Source organism: Mustela nigripes, chromosome 16, assembly GCF_022355385.1.
Source record: "Mustela nigripes isolate SB6536 chromosome 16, MUSNIG.SB6536, whole genome shotgun sequence".
In the NCBI taxonomy this organism is placed as follows: domain Eukaryota; kingdom Metazoa; phylum Chordata; class Mammalia; order Carnivora; family Mustelidae; genus Mustela; species Mustela nigripes.
The window spans coordinates 5,194,348-5,214,551 of NC_081572.1; the positions used below are offsets into that span (position 1 = coordinate 5,194,348).

The window sequence follows — 20,204 nt, forward strand, 5'->3', positions numbered from 1 at the left end:
AACGCAAGGTCTCCCCCACTGGGGCCTTTATTCATGAGTACCTTCCAGAACCCTCCATATGCCCCCTTGAGGTTCAGCCCCCAGCACCCCACAGCTCAGCCTCCCACAGGCTCCTGGCCCGGCGTGTGTGTGTGTGTGTGTGTGTGTGTGTGTAACAATCCAAATAAGCAACCCCTCTTCTTCTCTCAGGCTCCAGGAAAGGGCTGTCACTCTGGGGAAGGTCTGCATCTTCTCTGCTCAGGCATCTCTGGTGGGCTTGGCCTCAGGAGCACGCTGGGGGGGCGGGGGGGGGGACAGTTGCCAGGAAGTGCAATTTGCTACTGGCTGCTGTCCCTCTCTTGCTGGTATCGCCTCTGCTCCTGGATAGCTTGCTCTAACAAGGGTAGATTCATTCCTTCCACACAAGTCAGCACCCGGGCCTTCACCACGGACCCTCCATCTGAAAGACACAAGCACAAGGCACTAGCAGGGACTGACCCCCGTGTCAGCAACGCCCCGGATGCATTGCAGCTGCTTCCCCTGGACTTGCTCTCAGGATGAGCTAAAAGGATGGCATCCTGGATACTGGGAATTCTTCTCTACTTGGGCCTCAGAATAGTGGGCCTGTTGCACACTATCGCATGTGTCTTGAACTTAGGGGATAGCCCGCAAATCCCACTTCTCCACGGAGGAATGGCCGGACAGCTGCCCCCTCAACCTCTGTCCTTTGTCATCTTAATTCCTGACTCCTTCCCTATCTCGAGTGCACTATCCCACTTCTCCATTTGTACTAAGGGAAGGGTCCCCTTGGGGCATACTGGGCCCCACTGACATTGGAAATTGAGGCAAAGAGAACCACATAATTAGTAAATCCAAGATGAGAGTTTGACCTTGTAGGGCCAAGTCACCCCACCCCAGACGACGGGCTGGGAGGTGCTTCTGGCACATGCTGTGTTGACCCGATGGAAAGACCTGTCAGCGTGCCGGTGATGGCAAGCAGAAAAGACAACTGCGCCTGCCCTGACACGTTTGCTTATTTGTGTTTTCGTTTTTTTAAAAGCAGGCTCCACAACTCACAACCCTGAGATCAAGACCTGAACTGAGATCGAGTCAGATGCTCAACTGACTGAGCCGCCCAGGTGCCCAGGTTTTTTTTTTTTTTTTTTAATTTTTTTTCATCCATGTTCTTTATATGCTCTGGTCAGGTCAATAAACACATTCAATGTGCTAGATAACCTGTTTCCTTTTGATGTGGTTTTGAGATACAGGCTCTTTGGTTAGATAGGTCATGCCTGGCCTTCCTCCTAGTCTAGACCTCTTTTCCTTCCTTCTTCCCTCCCTTTCCTTTCTTTTCATTTATTTATTTATTTAATATTTTCTTTATTTTGAGAGAGAGAGAGTGCGAGCAGAGGGAGAGGGAGAAGCAGACTCCCTGTTGAGCAGGGAGCCCAATGCAGGACTCGGTCCCAGGACTCTGGGATCATGACCCAAGCTGAAGGCAGACGCTTAACTGCCAGAGCCACCCAGGCGCTCTGCACAGAGCTTTCCTTACATGATGCCTATCAGCTCTTTCCTCCTGTCAGTGTGGGAGAACCCTCCCTCCTAGATTTACACTGAGGAACCAAAATGAAACAAATAATCCTAACATTTGTGTGGAACCAGAAAAGACCCCAAAGAAGACTTCTTAGACTTCTTAGAGCCTGACCAGAGCCACCCAGGCGCCCCAGTGAAAAACATTATTAAACGTGGAGTGACCTTAAGATACAGGATTGTCATAAGGGACGAACGGGGCAGATCCAGCAGTCCATCTACAGGTCCTTATAACTGTGATCAAGGAACAGCATTTGAAGAACTACTGCAGGGAGGGGAGGAGAGAGTCTACAGACAAGACGGCTACAGAGTCCTTTAGGGGAATATCTTGCAAGTTGGACGAACGCAGAGCAATGGAGGCACTGAATGACAAGTGAGCAGGAATGCAGTGGGTGGAGGCGTGGGCAGGAGAGAGGGAAGGGGTGAGAGGAAGAACAGAGCTTCCTTTAGGACGTCTGCCCGAGCAGGTGGCGGGTCAGAGAGAGGAGCAGAAGCTGATGAGAGTGTTATTATTTTAGTATAGAATAAGCTTGACGGGCGCCTGGGTGGCTCAGTGGGTTAAAGCCTCTGCGTTCAGCTCAGGTCATGGTCCCGGGGTCCTGGGATCAAGCCCCACATCAGGCTCTTTGCTCAGCGGGGAGTCTGCTTCCCCCTCTCTCTGCCTACTTCTCTGCCTACTTGTGATCTCCGTCTGCCAAATAAATAAATAAAATCTTTAAAAAAAAAAAAAAAAGAATAAGCTTGGGTGATTTATATCCTCAGAGGGAAGACGCAGTGGGAAAAGGCTGAGGACTCAGTTGAGAGGGCAAAGTCCCTGTGGGAGGGCAGGCCGGGAGTCACAGCACAGGCCCGCATGGAAGACAGGCCCCTCTTCCTCCCAGAGGGGAAGAAAGGAGCCACGGGCAGGTGTGGACACAGGTCACTTTAGGAGGGGCTATGTCCTACCTGGGACGTAGGAGGTGAGGCAGTCACCCACGCTGACAGGGGCGGGAGGTGATGAAGTAGGGGTCTCCGGGGACCAGGGAGTGCCAGAAACAGCTACTGCCCACAGTGGGAGGGGGTGGGCCAGGACACGCAGTAAGAGGCCTTGAAATTGTGCTAGAACAACCCCAAACGCATGAACCTTCTCGAGCAGCAGAAGAGGGCGGAGGTTGGGGCTTTGTCAGGCTGCGGTGATGGAAGGCGAGGGCCGGAAACTTCCCCCAGAAAAGGGGTTGCTGTGGCAAGAGGCCCGGTCGGAGCGGAGGAAAGTGAACAGGAGAGAAGGAGGGAGAAAAAGGAAGAGCCTGAGGTGCACAGGTCCCGTGGGCTGCCGAGCAGGGAGGTACCAGGAGTCACGGCTGCAGTCTCAGGTGGCAAAGGGGTGGCTGTGGGAGGCCGAAGTGGGCAGAACTGGTTGGCTGACGAGAAAGGCAAAGCTGTGAATGGCAAACCCGAGCAGCCAGCAGGCTGCTGGCCCCACCTCTGGGCCCTGTGGTGTGTGAGATCGGGGAGGCTGACCCAGCTCCACGCGGGGACGGGAGGGAACTGCGGTCCTGGGAAAGAGCCAGGTTTCAGGCACATCCCAGTGAAGGCAGGTAAAAGGGAGCCTTTCGGGGGCGGAGCGAAGGTTCCAAAAGACACAACAGGAAGGCTTGAGAGGGCAGGGAGCAGTGGTCAGCTCCCAGAAAACCAGGCAGGGGGCGCCTGGGTGGCTCAGTGGGTTGAAGCCTCTGCCTATGGCTTGGGTCATGATCTCAGGGTCCTAGGATCGAGCCCCGCATCAGGCTCTCTGCTCAGCGGGGAGCCTGCTTCCTCCTCTCTCTCTCTCTCTCTCTCTCTCTCTCTCTCTCTCTCGGCCTGCCTCTCTGCCTACTTTTGATCTCTCTGTCTGTCAGATAAATAAATAAAATCTTAGAAAAAAAAAAAGAAAAGAAAAGAAAAGAAAACCAGGCAGGTAGAGTTTATGGGATTTATGGCTGCCTCTCTGCTTATGATCTGTCAAAAAAAAAGTTTAAAGAACCAGTGGGTTTCTCACGTGGTAGGCATTTCTTCGCCTTTTTGGCCTCCTCAGCTCACTGTGTGCACAAATTTCAAGAAGGTGGCACTATTTATTTCTCACTCTCTTTTTTAAAAAGATTTTATTTATTTAATTGACAGAGAGCATAAGTAAGCAGAGTGGCAGGCAGAGGGAGAGAGAGAAGCAGACTCTCTGCTGAGCAGGGAGCCCAATGTGGGGCTCGATCCCAGGACCCAGAGATCATGACCTGAGCCGAAGGAGAAGGCTTTAAACACTGAGCCACCCAGGTGCCCCTTTATTTTTCCTTTTAATTTTTATTTATTTACGTAATCTCTACACCCCATGTGGGGCTCGAATGCACAACCCCCGAGATCAAGAGCCACATGCTCTTACAACTGTGTGTCAGCTGCAAACGATGAACACGTCTTACTGAGAAATTAGAAATTTAGGGGGAAAGCTTTTTTTTTTTTTTTTAAGATTTTATTTATTTATTTGATAGAGATCACAAGTAGGCAGAGAGACAGGCAGAGAGAGAGGAAGGGAAGCAGACTCCCCGCCAAGTAGAGAGCCCGATGCGGGGCTCGATCCCAGGCCCCTGGGATCATGACCTGAGCTGAAGGCAGAGGCTTTAACCCGCTGAGCCACCCAGGCGCCCCAGGGGGAAAGCTTTTTTTTTTAAGAAAAAAACTCACAGTTGGTGATGAAAAGAATGAGAAGCAGGCAAGGAGCCAGAGCCCAGGGCGAATGCTGCCTGACCTGAGGCTTGATCATTCGGGTTCAGGTTGGGGGCGGGGGCGGGGGCAAGGTCACCTGGAGGTGTGTGGCCGCAGATCCACCGGCTTCTCCAGCGTGGCCTTGGGGCAGGGCCGGGTGCTGCTTGGCCGATCCCTGCTGTGCAGCGTTCCTGCCGCCCTGCCCTTTCTGCACGGAGGGAGCGACAGGAGCAGGCCAGTGATAACATCGTTGCCTGGATTCATTATTTCATCAGGACTTTTAAAGAGGTGACTTTAGATCTTCTCTAAAGAACTTTTCCTCATCAAATGAGAGCTGTCCCTGAACCACAGTCCATTCAGAAAAAGGCAAGGGAAAGAAGGTTTAGGGTAGCCAGGAGGAAGCAATCAGTCGATTCCAGACCCAAGTTCTCTAATAAATGGCATTAAAAAAAAAGGGGGGGAGGAGGGCAGAACTTGTACAGAGACTTGGGGTTTGTTAGCCAAATGCAACAAATGGACTTTGGAGGGGATCTGAACTAGCCAAGTTTGAGAAGCCATGGAGCGGAAGGGGGTAAGCGCGGACAAGGTGTGCGATTCTGTCGAGGGACAGCTGCTTTGTTGGGTATGATGGGTAGTGGCAGAGGCAGGGACGTGTTTATGGGGAAATGAAGTGACATCAGCTTTGCTCCAAAAGACCCCAGCAAAATAAATAGGTAAATGCAGGCAGCGGAGACTCAGCAACGGCTGACTGTGGGCTCTACCACTCTATTTCTGTGCGCATCTCACTGGAACAGTCAATAGAAAAAGTTACATGTGTTGAACATACAAAGGTCTCTTCCCATTTTTCTCCCCCCGCCACAAGAGATTCTAACTGTCCGCTCCCAGTCCTCTTCTTGTCCGGGCCTGCTGCATCACCCAACTTTCACCCCTCTCTGTGTCTGCGCCTTAGCATCCCGGACACTGGGCGGTGGGCTCCTGGGAGCTCCCAGGATGCACTGGAGGGCTGGGGGTACAGGAGAAAGCCTCAGGGACCTGGGCTGCGGTTAACGTGGAAATCACTTGTGCAAACCCCCCTCTGTACACGTTCCCACCCCCATCCCTGATGTCTCTCTCAAATCAATACGAAGGCCGGAACTCCGCGAGCTTAGCCCTAAATAAAGATTCACTTCTATTAAATCAAAGGTAATTAAAGTAAGCACCATCTAATAACATTTTTTCTAGCACATTTCATCTAGAGTTAAAAACCATCACCCCTGGGGTGCCTGGGTGGCTCAGTCTTTAAACATCTGCCGTCAGCTCAGGTCATGATCCCGGTGGGAAGCCTGCTTCTCCCTTTCCACTCCCCTTACTTGGATTCCCTCTCTTGTTGTGTCTCTCCCTCTCTCTGTCAAATAAATAAATAAAATCTTTAAAAATATATATAAATAAAAACCATCATGACTAGGGCCCCTGGGTGGCTCAGTTGTTAAGCGTCCATCTTTGGCTCAGGTCACGATCTCAGGTACCTGGGATCGAGTACCTCGTCGGGCTCCCTGCTTGGTAGGAAGCCTGCATCTCCCTCTCCCACTCCCCCTGCTTATATTCCCTCTCTTACTGTGTCTCTCTCTGTCAAGTACATAAATAAAATCTTAAAAAAAAAAAACCCCACCGTGGGGCGCCTGGGTGGCTCAGTGGGTTAAAGCCTCTGCCTTCAGCTCGGGTCATGATCTCAGGGTCCTGGGATCGAGTCCCACATCTGGCTCTCTGCTCAGCAGGGGGCCTGCTTCCTCCTCTCTGCCTCCTCTCTGCCTCCTCTCTGCCTGTGTGTCTGCCTACTTGTGATCTCTGTCTGTCAAATAAATAAATAAAATCTTTAAAAAAAACAAAAACACCCACGGTGACTTTTAGAAAGGAAGTTGGCATGTTTGCATTCTTCAATAGAGCAATTCTACTTTTAGGAAACGATCATGAAGAAATAATCAGAAAATGGACAAAGACTGTGCATGAGGATATTAACTACAGTATTTTATTTTATTTATTTATTTAGTTAGTTAGTTTTTAAAGATTTTATTTATTTATTTGACAGGCAGAGATCACAAGTAGGCAGAGAGGCAGGCAGAGAGAGAGAGGAGGAAGCAGGCTCCCCACTGAGCAGAGAGCCTGACGTGGGGCTCGATCCCAGGACCCTGGGATCATGACCTGAGCTGAAGGCAGAGGCTTTAACCCACTGAGCCACCAAGGCGCCCCTTAACTACAGTATTTACAAAAAAAGATTTTATTTATTTATTTGACACAGAGAGAGACAGCAAGAGAGGAACACAAGTATGGGGAGTGGGAGAGGGAGAAGCAGGCTTCTCGAAGAGCAGGGAGCTTGATGTGGGGCTGGATCCCAGGACCTGGGATCATGACCTGAGCCGAACGCAGACACTTAACGACTGCGCCACGTAGGCGCCCCTGCAACCTTCAACTCTAAAGATGTGATTTATTTAATTGAGAGACAGAGCGAGAGAGAGAGATGAGGGAGCACACAGTGGGAGAAGAGGTTCCCCACTGATTTGGGAGCCTGACTTGGGACTCGATCCCAGGATGCTGGGATCATGACCTGAGCCAAAGGCAGATGCTTAACCGACTGAGCCACCCAGATGCCCCGAGCCTTCAACTTTGGATGCCAGAGAGATTCCCCTGGCTGCTGGAATTCCTTCCCTTCTGTTTCTCTTACTCTGACTCCCGAGCCCCGTCTTCTCCTTGCCTGACTTTTCTCATCTGTGGAACAGCAACAGTAAGACTCAGTTTAAGACCAGCTCGGCAAATTCAAAAAGACTGAAGGCAGGGCGCCTGGGTGGCTCAGTGGGTAAAGCCTCTGCCTTCGGCTCAGGTCATGATCCCAGGGCCCTGGGATCAAGCCCCACATCTGCTCTGCAGGGAGCCTGCTTCCCTCTCTCTCTGCCTGCTTATGATCGCTCTGTCAAATAAATAAAGTATTAAAAAAAAAAAAAAAAGACTGAAGGCAATGGTGTAGGACGAGGCCTGGCACGTGGTTGGCCTTTAGAAATTAATGATTTCTCTCCCCTTGCACGCCCCAGGAGCAGGTCCACTGAGCCTGATCACATCTGTTTCCAGGAGTCCTTGAACTTGTGGGCTGATCTGGAGGGAAGCTAACCCCAGGGAGGGACTCCTGCTCGGGCAGAAGCCAGACCCAGTCCTGACCCAGTCCTAACCGAAGACTGCCCCGCCCAGGACCCAGCGTGGAAAGGGAACATGAAGCCAGGGGCTTACCCTGGTGCTCCAGCTCTCCAAGGACGAGGTACAGGTAGTTCATCTGGGCTTGGAACGGCTCCACCAACTTGGTGCAGACCAGGATCTGGTGCTCGTCAGATCCGTGCTGAGCTCTCAGGGTCACTCGAGATTGGGTCATGTCGTAGAGCAACAACCTGCAGGTCAGGGAAAGTGCAATCAATCAGTTCTGTCCACAAACAGCACAAACGCGGAAAGCTCAAAGGGCTCTGGCAAACCCATGCATCTCTGATCAGAGAAATAAAAACGGCGGCCACAAGTCAGAGAAACTGTTTTCAGTCTAAACTGTGAAGATGGAAATACATGCATTACAAGGCAACTGTTTATTTTTTTAAAAAGATTTTATTTATTTATTTGACAGTAGGCAGAGAGGCAGGCAGAGAGAGAGGAGGAAGTAGGCTCCCTGGTGAGCAGAGAGCCCGAGGCAGGGCTTGATCCTAGGACCCTGAGATCATGACCTGAGCTGAAGGCAGAGGCTTTAACCCACTGAGCCACCCAGGCGCCCCATAAGGCACCTGTTTAAGGGGTGTTGACAAAAGTATACACAGGTGTAACCAGCATCCCAATTAAGATGTGGCCCATTTCCATTGCCCCCAAAAGTTCCCTTGTGCCACTACTCAAGCTCCCCATCTCCCACGCAGGCAACCGCTGATCTATGGGTTCGTTTTCTCACTCCGGCACCTCATATACATTATTATCCATTTGTGTGTGTATATATATGTATTTTTAAAGATTTTTATTTATTTATTTAACAGTGAGAGAAGAACACAAGCAGGGGTAGTAGGAGAGGGAGAAGCAGGCTTCCCGCTGAGCAGAGAGCCAGACACAGGGCTCGGTCCCAGGACCCTGAGATCAAGACCTGAGCCAAAGGCAGAGGCTTAACAACTGAGCCACCCAGGTGTCCCCCTATATGTGCATTTTTTAACTGTCATATGCAAAACTGTTTACTTTTTGGATGACTGCTAGGTGTTATGTACACTCTCTTTTGTGAAGTGTCTGTTCAAGTCTTTTGCCCTCCTCCTGTTTAAGATTCTGTAACATGTGCTTTCCCCCTCTGGTTTTACTTGGGATAACTGAATTAAAGTTGACCACACATATTTAAAGGACACACTTTGACGCCACATACACTTGAGCAACTGTCCACACAATCGATAATGAACACATTGTTCCCTAGTGCATTTTCACAATCCTCCAATACGGTATACCCAGGCAATCCTTGCTGGCAACAGGCCTGCTTTTTCTTTTCCCCACTTTGGAATTTTTTTTTTTTTTTTTTGGCATTTCCTAAACTTTTATATAAATAGAGCCATACAACATGTAATTTTTTTCTTTTTTTTGGCCTGGTTCCTTTCTTTCTTTCTTTCTAAGACTCTTTATTTATTTATATTTTATTATTATTATTAAAGATTTTTTTTAATTAAAAAAATTTTTTTTAAAGATTTTATTTATTTACTTGACAGAGAGAGATCACAAGTAGGCAGAGAGAGAGGGGGAAGCAGGATCCCTGCTGAGCAGAGAGCCCGATGTGGGACTCGATCCCAGGACCCTGAGATCATGACCTGAGCTGAAGGCAGAGGCTTAACCCACTGAGCCCAAAGGTTTTATTTTTTTAAAGTGATCTCTACACCCAACGGGCAGCTCGAACTCACAACCCTGAGATGGAGAGTTGCATGTTCTACTGACTGAGCGCCCCGTGTTTAAACATGTGTTTAGCTTTTCAAAGAAACTGCAGGCTGTTTTCCAAAGTAGTTGTGCCATTTGACATTTCCATGGGGAGAGTTGAGGAATTACAGCTGTTCCACACCCTCATCGGCTTCTGGTTTCAACAGTCTTTGCAAATCCAGCCAGTCCACTGGGCCCGTAGGAGTATCCTGCTGTGGTGTGAATTTGCACTTCCCTGATGATGCGATACATACATGGTGTGAACACACACCCATTCACACGCTCACGTACATCCATACACATGAGTGTGTCTAAATTAATCACCAAAAGGTTAGCAGTGGCGGTCCAGAGAGTGGGATTACTGGTACTTTTGCTTGCTTTCTTCACACTTCTACGGACTATCTACCTTTTTTCCAATGAAAACAAATTCATGTTTTGGCATTTAAGAAATACGTTGATGGGGATGCTCTGTTGGCTCATAGAGGTGCATGCGACTCTTGATCTTGGGTCGTGAGTTCAAGCCCCACGTTGGGTAGAGATTACTTGAAAAAGTAAAACTTAAAAAAAAAAAAAAACTAGACAAACTTAAAATAACATTTTAATTGTTTTTTTTTTTTTTCTGGCAGGCCTGGGGTATGTGTGGGGGAGGAACTGAAATATCCCCACACACGAGGAAAAAAACCACGTTCTCACCTGCCAAATGTTCTCAGTGTGCCCCCGTCGGGAACTTGGCCAGCACTGACTTCCCAGGGGAAGTAATAGATCCCAGGTTTGGGCAGCATCGCCAAGAACTGGAACGGATTTCTGAAGACTCCTGAAAAACCAACCAGACCACGGGCTGAGATTAGCAGATACTTAAGACCAGAGACACCTGAAAGGCTAGTTCCCGTGGTACTTTAATATTTAAAGATATTTAAGGGCGCATCTGGGTGGCTCAGTCGTTAAGCATCTGCCTTCAGGTCACGTCATGATCCCAGGGTCCTGGGATTAAGCCCCGAGTCAGGCTCTCTGCTCAGCAGGAAGCCTGCTTCCCCATCTTTTTCTGCCTACTTGTGCTTTCTCTGTCTCTGTCAAATAAATAAAATCAAAAAAATTGTTTAATATTAAACTACCACTCTTAAATATCTTTAAATATAAATATATATATATATATATATATATTTTTTTTTTTTAAAGATTTTATTTATTTGACAGGCAGAGAGGCAGGCAGAGAGAGAGGGGAAGCAGGTTCCCTGCCGAGCAGAGAGCCTGACTCAGGGCTCGATCCCAGGACCCTGAGACCATGACCTGAGCCAAAGGCAGAGGTTTAATCCACTGAGCCACGCAGGAGCCCCTAAACAATTTTTTTTGATCAGTTATGCATTCACTAATTTAAAAAAGCAAAACAGTATAAAAAAGATCTGGGGTGTCTGGAAGGCACAGTCCTTTGGGTGTGGGACTCTTGGGTTTCGGCTTGGGTCGTGATCTCAGGTGATAAGATCGAGCCCTAGGTCAGGTTGCTCATTCTGCGTGGAGTCTGCTTGAGACTTTCTCTCTTCTCTGCCCCATGAGCCCCACCACCATGCATATGTGTACTTTCTCTCTCAAATAAATAAGTAAACCTTTATTTTTATTTTTTTAAGATTTATTTATTTATTTGAGAGAGCACATGGAGGGAGAGGGAGAAGCAGACTCCCTACTGAGCAGAGAGCCCAATGTGGGGCTCGATCCTAGGATCCTGGGACCATGAACCGAGCCAAAGGCAGAGGCTTTCACCCACTGAGCCACCCAGGCACCCCTCCACTTAATATTTTTTTTAAAGATTTTGGGCGCCTGGGTGGCTCAGTGGGTTAAGCCTCTGCCTTCGGCTCAGGTCATGATCTCGGGGTCCTGGGATCAAGTCCTACGTCGGGCTCTCTGCTCGGCAGGGAGTCTGCTTCCTCCTCTCTCTCTCTCTCTCTCTGCCTGCCTCTCTGTCTACTTGTGATCTCTCTCTGTCAAATAAATAAATTTAAAAAATCTTAAAAAAAAAAAAGAGGGATTCTCTTAAAAGATTTTGTTTATGTATTAGAGAGAGAGAGAATGAGAGCACAAGCAGGGGTAATAGCAGGCAGAGGGAGAAGCAGGCAGGATGTAGGACTCAATCCCAGGACTTTGGGATCATGACCTTAGCCAAAGGCAGATGCTTAACCAACTGAGCTACGGGGGGTCCCAATATATTCTGAGATTCTTTCAAAATTGTATATAAAGTGCACCTTCCTTTTTTTATTAAGATTTTATTTATCTATTTGATGGAGAGAGAGAGAGCACAAGCTGGGGAAGTGGCAGGCAGAAGGAGAGGGAGAGGCAGGCTCCCTGCACGGCAGGGGAGCCTGATGCAGGACCCTGGGATCATGACCTGAACCAAAGGCAGACGCTTAACCCACTGAGCCACCCAGGTGCTCTTTTCTTTCTTTTTTTTTTTTTAGTAGGCTCCACACCCAGTGTAGAGCCCAGTGTGGGGCCTAAACCAAGCTAAGATCAAGAGTTGGATGCTAAACTGGCTGAACCACTCAGATGCCCCTACAGGTTTGTTTTCTGAAATCTAAAGTTAAAACTATTCTAAAATAAAAACTTTATTTAAAAAACAATGAAGGAGCGCCTGGGTGGCTCAGCTGGTCGGGTGTCCAACTTGATCTCAGCTCTGGTCTTGATCGTGGAGATCTTCTGACTGAACCAGCCAGGTGCCCCATCACTGATGAAGAATATGATTTATTCTTTTACTTCTTTATTTTTAAAATTTTTATTTATTTATTTGAGAAACAGAGTACAACTTGAGTGGGCAGTTGTGGGCAAGGAGCCTGCTTATATTCTTTTTCTCCCTTTTCCTTTCCCCACCTCTTAAAAAAAAAACCCAAACCTGTAAAGAGGGTACGTCATACCCAGTTACCCCCATAATTAATATCGTACCTTGGTATGACGCATTGGTCATAATTAATGAATCTGTATCGACAGGTTATTAACTCAACACCGTACTTTATTTGGATCCTGTTTTTTTCCCCCTAATGTCGCTTTTCAGTTCCTTAGTCCCATCCAGAATGCTGCATTACATTCAGTTGTCTCTTTGGATGCCTCTGGGCTGTGACAGTTTCTCAGACTTTCCTTGTTTTTTTGGTCTTGAGAGTTTTGAGGTACACTACTCACGTTATTTTGTAGAATGATCTTCCATCTGGGTTTGTCTGGTATTTTTCTCATGGTTAGACTAGGGTTATGAGTTTTTGTTAGTGATTTTAAAAAGAGAGATAACACCAGTTAAATGACTCATGTGAAGGGTGCCTGGGTGGCTCAGTGAGTGAAGCCTCTTCCTTCAGCTCAGGTCATGATCTCAGGGTCCTGGGATTGAGCCCCGCATCAGGCTCTCTGCTGAGCAGGGAGCCTGCTTCTGCCTCTCTGCCTGCTTGTGATCTCTGTCTGTCAAATAAATAAATAAATAAAATCTTTATTTATTTATTTTTTTAAATGAGTCATGTGATAATGACAGAAAGGACACCTGGCAGGCTTCTGAAGATGAGACATTGTATACTCTCATATGGCAAGATCTCCAAGATAGGGATACCTGGTGGCTCAGTTGGTTAAACATCTGCCTTCCGCTCAGGTCATGATCCCAGCATCCTAGGATCGAGTCCCACATTGGGCTCCTTGCTCAGCAGGGAGCCTGCTTCTCCCTCTGCCTCTGCCTGCCACATTCTGTCTACTCTCTCTCTTTCTCTCTCTCTGACAAATAAATAAATAAAATCTTAAAAAAAAAAATAAAAAAGATCTCCAAGACAGACCATCAGGAAAAAAGGTAAGGAGCACACAAGTGCATATAATATGTACAACTGTTTATGTGTGAAAGAACACTCTAGAACATCAGGATCCACATGTAGAAGATGTTAGAGAAGTGGGGATTCAGGAATAATTATTCAGTGACAAAGGGACCCTGAAGGTGATGGGCTTCAACTGTTCGATAGGATAAGCCAAAGGAGACAGAAACACAGGAAATGGCAATTATATCATCCCAAGTCAGACCCTTGCAGAAGCCAGATGATACAGCTTTTGCACAGAAGCTCAATGTTGGGGGTGCCTGGGTGGCTCAGTCAGTTAAGCGTCTAACTCTTGATCTCAGCTCAGGTCTTGATCTCAGGGTCATGGTTCAAGTCCCACACTGGGCTCTGCTCTGGGTATGGAGCCCACTTTAAAAAGAGAAAAAAGGGACAAGCAAAGAAACTTAATGTTAGCTAGAACCTTGCACAATTGGCTTTGGTCAATGTTCAAAGATCATTTCAAGACAGCTGGGTACAGAATAGCCCCCGGGCAACTGGCCAAGGCTCAGTCCTACTGTCCTAGGAGCAGAAGCTCCATATTCCTGTGACCAGGGAGCAGAACCATTCCTGTCCCCAGTAATGACAGCACCCCCTATTCATCTTTGGGATGAGAGAGAAGCAAAAAAAAACAAAAAAAAAAGACAAACAAAAAAAACACAAAAAACAAAGCAAAACCAAAAAACCAAATATCAGTCAAGAGAAGAAAAAAATGTATTGGTTCCTGTTTGGGGATAATGGTGACAATTCTGTCCAATCTAGTAAAAAGGTGAAAACTTGGGATGCCCGGGTGGCTCAGTTGGTTGAGCCGTTGCTTTCAGCTCAAGTCATGGGATGGAGTCTTGCATCAGGCTCCTTGCTCAGCGGGGAGCCTGCTTCTCTCTCTGCCTCTGCCTGTCACTCTGCCTGCTTGTGTGTGCTCTCTCTCTCTCTGATAAATAAATATAAATAAATATCTTTTTTAAAAAAAGGTGAAAACTTAGATTCTTTTCTAAGAGTAATTTTCCTAGGGGTACCTGCATGGCTTAGTCGGTTAAGCATCTGACTCTTGGTTTCAGCTCAAGTCATGTGTGATCTCAGGGTCCTGGGCTCAAACCCTGCATTGGGCTCTGTGCCCAGTGGTGAGAATACTTGAGGATTTTCTTTCTGTGTCCCCCCCCAACCCCTGCCCCCTCTAAAATAAATCTTTTTTTTTTTTTTAAGATTTTGTTTATTTATGTATTTGACAGAGATCACAAGTAGGCAGAGAGGCAGGCAGAGAGAGAGGAGGAAGCAGGCTCCCTGCTGAGCAGAGAGCCTGATGCGGGGCTTGATCCCAGGACCCTGGGATCATGACCTGAGCCGAAGGCAGAGGCTTTAACCCACTGAGCCACCCAGGCGCCCCTAAAATAAATAAGTCTTAAAAAGAAAGTAATTTTTCTACTCTCAAGTACCACATATACTATAAGCTAAGCTGTAAGTAACTGCTCATTTAATTTATTTTTATTTTTTGAATTATCATACAATTTTAACCTCATTGATTTTTTCAAATTTAGTTATTTATTTAAGTAATCTCTATACCCAACATGGGGCTCAAACCCACGACCCCAAGATCAAGAGTAGCATGCTCTTCTGACTGAACCAACCAGGCACCCCATCACTGATTAAGAATATGATTCATTCTTTTATTTCTTTATTTTTAAAATTTTTATTTCTTTTTTTGAGAGAGAGAGAGAGTGCACTTGAGTGGGGAGAGGGGCAGAGGGAGAGGGAGAAGCAGGCTCCCCACCGAGCAGGGAGCCCAATGCGGGGCTCCATTCCAGGACCCTGAGATCATGATCCGAGCAGAAAGCAGAGGCCCACTGAGCCACTCAGGGGCTCCACCCCTGATTTTATTTTTTTCAAGCAAAAGTTGCTGTGTTTATTAAGACATTTCTGTTAATTTCCATAAGCCCTACTGGCTCAGTAAATCATTGTCCATATATCATCAGACATGCAAGAGTGTTTCTAAGACGATATATCAAGACTGGCTTTTCAGGGCACCTGGGTGGCTCAGTGGGTTAAGCCTCTGCCTCCGGCTCAGGTCATGATCCTAGGGTCCTGGGATCGAGCCCCACATTGGGCTCCCTGCTCAGCAGGGAGCCTGAAGGCTTCCTCTGTCTCTGCCTGCCTCTCTGCCTACTTGTGATCTGTCAAAATAAATAATTTTTTTAAAAGATTTTTATTTATTTTTTTGACAGACAGAGATCACAAGTAGGCAGAGAGGCAGGCAGAGACAGAGGAAGAGAAGCAGGCTCCCCGCTGAGCAGAGAGCCCTATGCAGGGCTCGATCCCAGGACCCTGGGATCATGACCTGAGCTGAAGGCAGAGGCTTTAACCCACTGAGCCACCCAGGTGCCCCTCAAATAAATAAATTTTAAAAATCTTAAAAAAAAAAAAAAAAAAGACTGGCTTTTCTTACAGCTTAGCTAGGTTTTAAGTACTGTCTTTGCAAGTCTGAGGAATGGTATAACCTGTACAGTAGAGCTTTGCACTCTTCACTCCCCAAGACAAAACATCCACTGCAGGGAGAAAAACCCACAGCACGAACAAGTGACATAGTCTTCTCTTTTTAACAACTGGGAAATTTGAGAAATACTGTACAGGAAGGAAAGGAAGGAGAGTGACCCGCCAGTGACTGCTTCTTTCCTTTTTTTCTGAAGCGATTGCTAAGTAGGACTAAAGGTCAGAAAAGTAATAGCTGTACCTAAGTTGTCATAGCTTTTATTAGCTTTGGGTTTCCTTCTTGGAGATAAGAATCTCGATTGTGCATGTTTGTTACTCTACAATTAGAGTAGATAACCAGTTTATTAAAACAAGGACAGAAAGTCAGGAAGAGCCAGATAGAAGAGATGCATTGAGCAAGGCCTGTGGAAAGGGCCCTGCACCTTCTCTCTCGGATCACACCACAGACTCGGCACCTTACTCTGCCCACTAACACTGAGGCAACTGATAAATGATTTTATTTTATTTTTTAAAAGATTTTATTTCTTTGAGAGGAAGAGCATGATCGGAGGGGGAAAGGCAGAGGGAGAAGCAGGCTCCTCGCTGAGCAGGGAGCCCCACAAAGGGCTCCATCCCAGGTCCCTGGGATCATGACCTGAGGCAAACGCAGATGCTTAACTGGCTGAGCCCCCCAGGCACCTCTCATAAGTGTTTTTAAAGCCATGATTCTTTGTTAGTTCATATTGCACAATGAGTCTTCAACACTACAACTAAAAAAAAAAAAAAAAAAAAACCCACTATAACTCACATTACACCACAGGATTTGAACTATGGCCTCAAAAGAGTCTATCACATGGTTGGGGCAGGGCTGGTGGCTCCGTCAGGAAGAGCCTGCCTCCGGGTCAGGTCACGAAGCCTGCTTCTCCCTCTCCCACTCCCCCTGCTTGTGTTCCCTCTCCCACTGTTTCTCTGTCAAATAAGTAAATAAATAAATAATCTTAAAAAAAAAAAAATTTCAGGACACCTGGGTGGCTCAGTAGGTTGGGCGGCTGCCTTCGGCTCGGGTCATGATCCCGGGGTCCTGGGATCGAGTCCCACATTGGGCTCCTTGCTCAGCAGGGAGCCTGCTTCTCCCTCTCCCTCTGCCTCTGCCTGTGCTCACTCTAACAGATAAATAATAAAATCTTTAAAAAAAAATTCTATCACATGAGAAGTATTACAAACTTTATTTATTTTTGAAGATTTTATTTATTTATTTGAGAGAGAGACACACAGCGAGAGAGGGAACACAAGCAGGGGCAGTGGGAGAGGAGAAGCAGGCTTCCCACAGAGCAGGGAGCCCGATGCGGGACTTGATCCCTCGACCCCGAGATCATGACCCGAGCCACCCAGGTGCTGCTTGAACCTAGCTTTTTCAACAAATAAGTGGAAGAAAAAAATTGTAGAGTGGAAACTTATGCATTAAAAGAGGCTAAGGAGGGGCGCCTGGGTGGCTCAGTGGGTTAAGCCGCTGCCTTCGGCTCAGGTCATGATCTCGGGGTCCTGGGATCGAGTCCCGCATCGGGCTCTCTGCTCAGCAGGAGCCTGCTTCCTCCTCTCTCTCTCTCTGCCTGCCTCTCTGCCTACTCGTGGTCTCTCTCTGTCAAATAAATAAATAAAATCTTAAAAAATAAAAAAATAAATAAAAAAAAATAAATAAAAGAGGCTAAGGATTCTTTATCAACCGACTGCGACGGGTAGGCTTTGTCTGGACCTTGATTTGAACAAACTAACTGTGGAGAGTTTTTTACAAAACATTTGAGTATTGATTGTAATGACTGCAAGTATTGATTGTAATGTTTAAAATTTCCAATTGTGATAATGGTATTGGGAGTGTGTTAAAAATAGTTTAAAGATATATCCTAAAAGTCTTTATGGGTATGATATCAGATTTCCTTTAAGTTAACATGGAGAGGAATTGAGGGGAGGTACAGGGGGTAATTATTGGACCTGGGTGAACCATAGATGGGGTTTATTGTATTATCCCTTCTACCTTTATACATGGCTGAATATTTCCATAATTAATATTTAAAAATGTAAATCAGCTCACAAAACCCCACTGAAAATCGATTAAAGGCTTCCCATGGTAAATTCCTATTAACACTGAAAGTCTCTGTGTTAGCCCACAATGCCACATGGGCTACGTCTTGGCTCTCACGTTGGCCATCACACTTCCTCTGGCTCGCCCTCACCCTCGAGACCTCCATACGTGCTTCTCCTCAGACTGGAGCAGTCTTCCCCAGACCTTCACGGAACCAGTTCTCTTTCCCTATTTAGGGCCCAGTTCCTCCTCCTCCTCCTCCTCAGCAAGGCCTTGGCTGTTCTCCGTATCCAAAGAAGCACGGCCCACCGCTCCCGGTCTCTCTGTCCCCTTAGCTCGATTTTTCTCCACTGTCATTGACTAAGTAATAGAATTTCAGAGCGAGATTAGTTTACTTGTTTAATGCCTGTCTCCCACCAGATTATCGGCTCCGTAAAGGCATTATTCCTCAGGTATCCCCTGTGCCTAAAACCGTGCCTGGGCATTATTAAATATTTATTTATTTATTTTTAAAGATTTTATCCATTTATTTGACAGAGATCACAAGCAGGCAGAGAGGCAGGCAGAGAGGAAGGAAAGCAGGTTCCCCGCTGAGAAGAGAGCCTGATGCCGGGCTCGATCCCAGGACTCTGGGACCATGACCTGAGCCGAAGGCAGAGGCCCTAACCCACTGAGCCACCGAGGCGCCCCTATTAAATATTTATTGAATAGATGAGTGTATTCATGAAGAAAACCATCTACCCCCACACTCGCCCAGACACAGAGAACCCAAACCACATCTTGCTGCCTCCCACCGGGGCTTTGCGGTCCCAGACCTTCATTAGCATTTTGTCTGTTTTACTCCTCTTGACTGTCCAGCCCAGGCAAATGGTTTGACCACTAACAGCCAGTCTGCCTTCTGAGGTTATGAGTTCCCCGGCCTTGATGTTTCCACCAATCTTGTAACCTTGTACAGGGTTCTTACCCAGTCCTGCACTGAAAGACATACCTTAGACCAAACTTACAACCCTCAATGAATTCTCGCTTTACCTCGTTCTAGACACTGCCAAAGCTCTGCAGGGTTTTTCCTTACGTGAATAGCAACCACCTCATTTCGTCTTACAATGTTGTATTGGTGGTACCTGGAGAGCAAGTTTTTCCCAAGAGGCCTACAATCCACACACAGCAGCCAACTCAGTATTTTAATAGGGTGGGGTGGGGAGCAGGGGGCGGGGCATTAGAAACAATCTAGCACTGCCTAGCCCTGAAATCTTGGGGAGTCCGGGGCAAAAAGAAAAATCAGTAATAACGAACTTATCTTCGATCTTGCTTAGTGCTCCCTTAAATTACACCGGAGGTGAGTGCCTCATTTCTCTTACCCTATTCCCAGGACTGCTCCTAAAAACTGATGCAGTAAATAAGGCCGAAGCGCATAGTTTTAAAAAAAGTGGATGGGGCGCCTCGGTGGCACAGCAGGTTACGCCTCGGCCTTCGGCTGGGGCCGTGGTCTCAGGGTCCTGGGATCGAGCCCCGCGTTGGGCTCTCTGCTCCACGGAGAGCCCGCCACCCCCCCCCCCCCCCGCTTACTTGTGATCTCTGTCAAGCAAATGATAAAAATAAATAAAAAATAAAAAGCAGTGGATGACTATCCCGTTTCGGGTTCTAAGGGTGCGCTAGGGAGATAAAGGAGATGGCGTTGCGAGCTCATCCTCACTACAGTGGTAGGAACTCAAAACCTAACTAAAATCCAGAGCTAGCACGTATTTTACGTAATCGGAATTAAAACCACAACTGGTTAAAAGCCGCTGCCTCCGGGGATGGGGAGCTTTTGCTTTTCATTACAAATGCTCCGAAACCAGGTTTCCTCCACCTGGACATCTACTGCTTTGATGACGACGGTGGTAACCGCGAAGGCAACGAAGTCTGCATTCCAAGCCGGGTGAGCGGCCCGCTCGGTCCCGTTCCGGCCCGCACCCACCCCATACCCGGGGAGGAGGGCCCGCACCCCACACCCAGCTCCCCGAAGCCATTGTTTCTGGCAGCAAGGAGCCGATTATCTTAACACGAGACCACTGGAGGCCTCTTCCCAGGGCGACTTTTGTCCTCCTCCTCTCTTTCCTCCAGTCCGGGAGGGTCCGGCGAAGCCCTACGCCAACCCTCCCCGGCAACGCCGCGCCGCGCGGCCCAGAAGTTGAAATCACCCCCGCCCGCCCTCAGGCCTCAGCACCTGGACCCGGAAGCCGCGCGACCCACGCGGCCCACGGCGCAGGCGCAGGCGCACTCCTCCTCAGCCGCCTTGTCCCGCCCCTTCCCTACCTCCTCGCCAACCTGTTGGGGCGTCGCTGCGGCCCGTGGGCGCCCCGTTTCCGCCCCGCGCGGTCGCGTGACGAGGGAGGGGCGGGTTACCAGGAGCGCCCGGCTGGCCTCCCTCCCCGCCCCCGGGGCAGTCTCCTGGCGGTCTTCCGGGGTTGCCTCCCCGCGGGGGGCCGCTGTTAGGGATCCCGGGAACGAGAGCGGAGGACACGGTCGCCGCGCCCACGCCGGCGCCGCCTCCGCCTCCACCTCCGCCTCCGCCTCCGCCTGGCCCGCGGCGAAGGAGAAGGGGCGGGCCGGGGCGGGCGAGGGCGGGGCCTCGCCCGTCCTGG

At 48.2% G+C, this 20,204-nt stretch overlaps 1 protein-coding gene across 2 annotated transcripts; it reads right to left on the minus strand.

Annotated features, from left to right (window-relative positions):
* Positions 1–4: 4 nt before the first annotated feature.
* TEN1 (TEN1 subunit of CST complex) lies at positions 5–20,133 on the minus strand. Of its 2 annotated transcripts, none has more exons than XM_059379582.1 (4): positions 19,888–20,133; positions 9,910–10,030; positions 7,537–7,691; positions 5–439 (listed from the first exon to the last, which is right to left on the minus strand). In XM_059379582.1, exons 2-4 carry the CDS (start codon positions 9,996–9,998, stop codon positions 318–320), a joined length of 366 nt encoding a protein of 121 aa, XP_059235565.1. In that variant the 5' UTR covers positions 9,999–10,030; positions 19,888–20,133; the 3' UTR covers positions 5–317. The 2 variants fall into 2 exon arrangements, with proteins under 2 accessions (XP_059235565.1, XP_059235564.1); XM_059379581.1 differs by having other exon boundaries at positions 19,876–20,132.
* Positions 20,134–20,204: the final 71 nt, after the last annotated feature.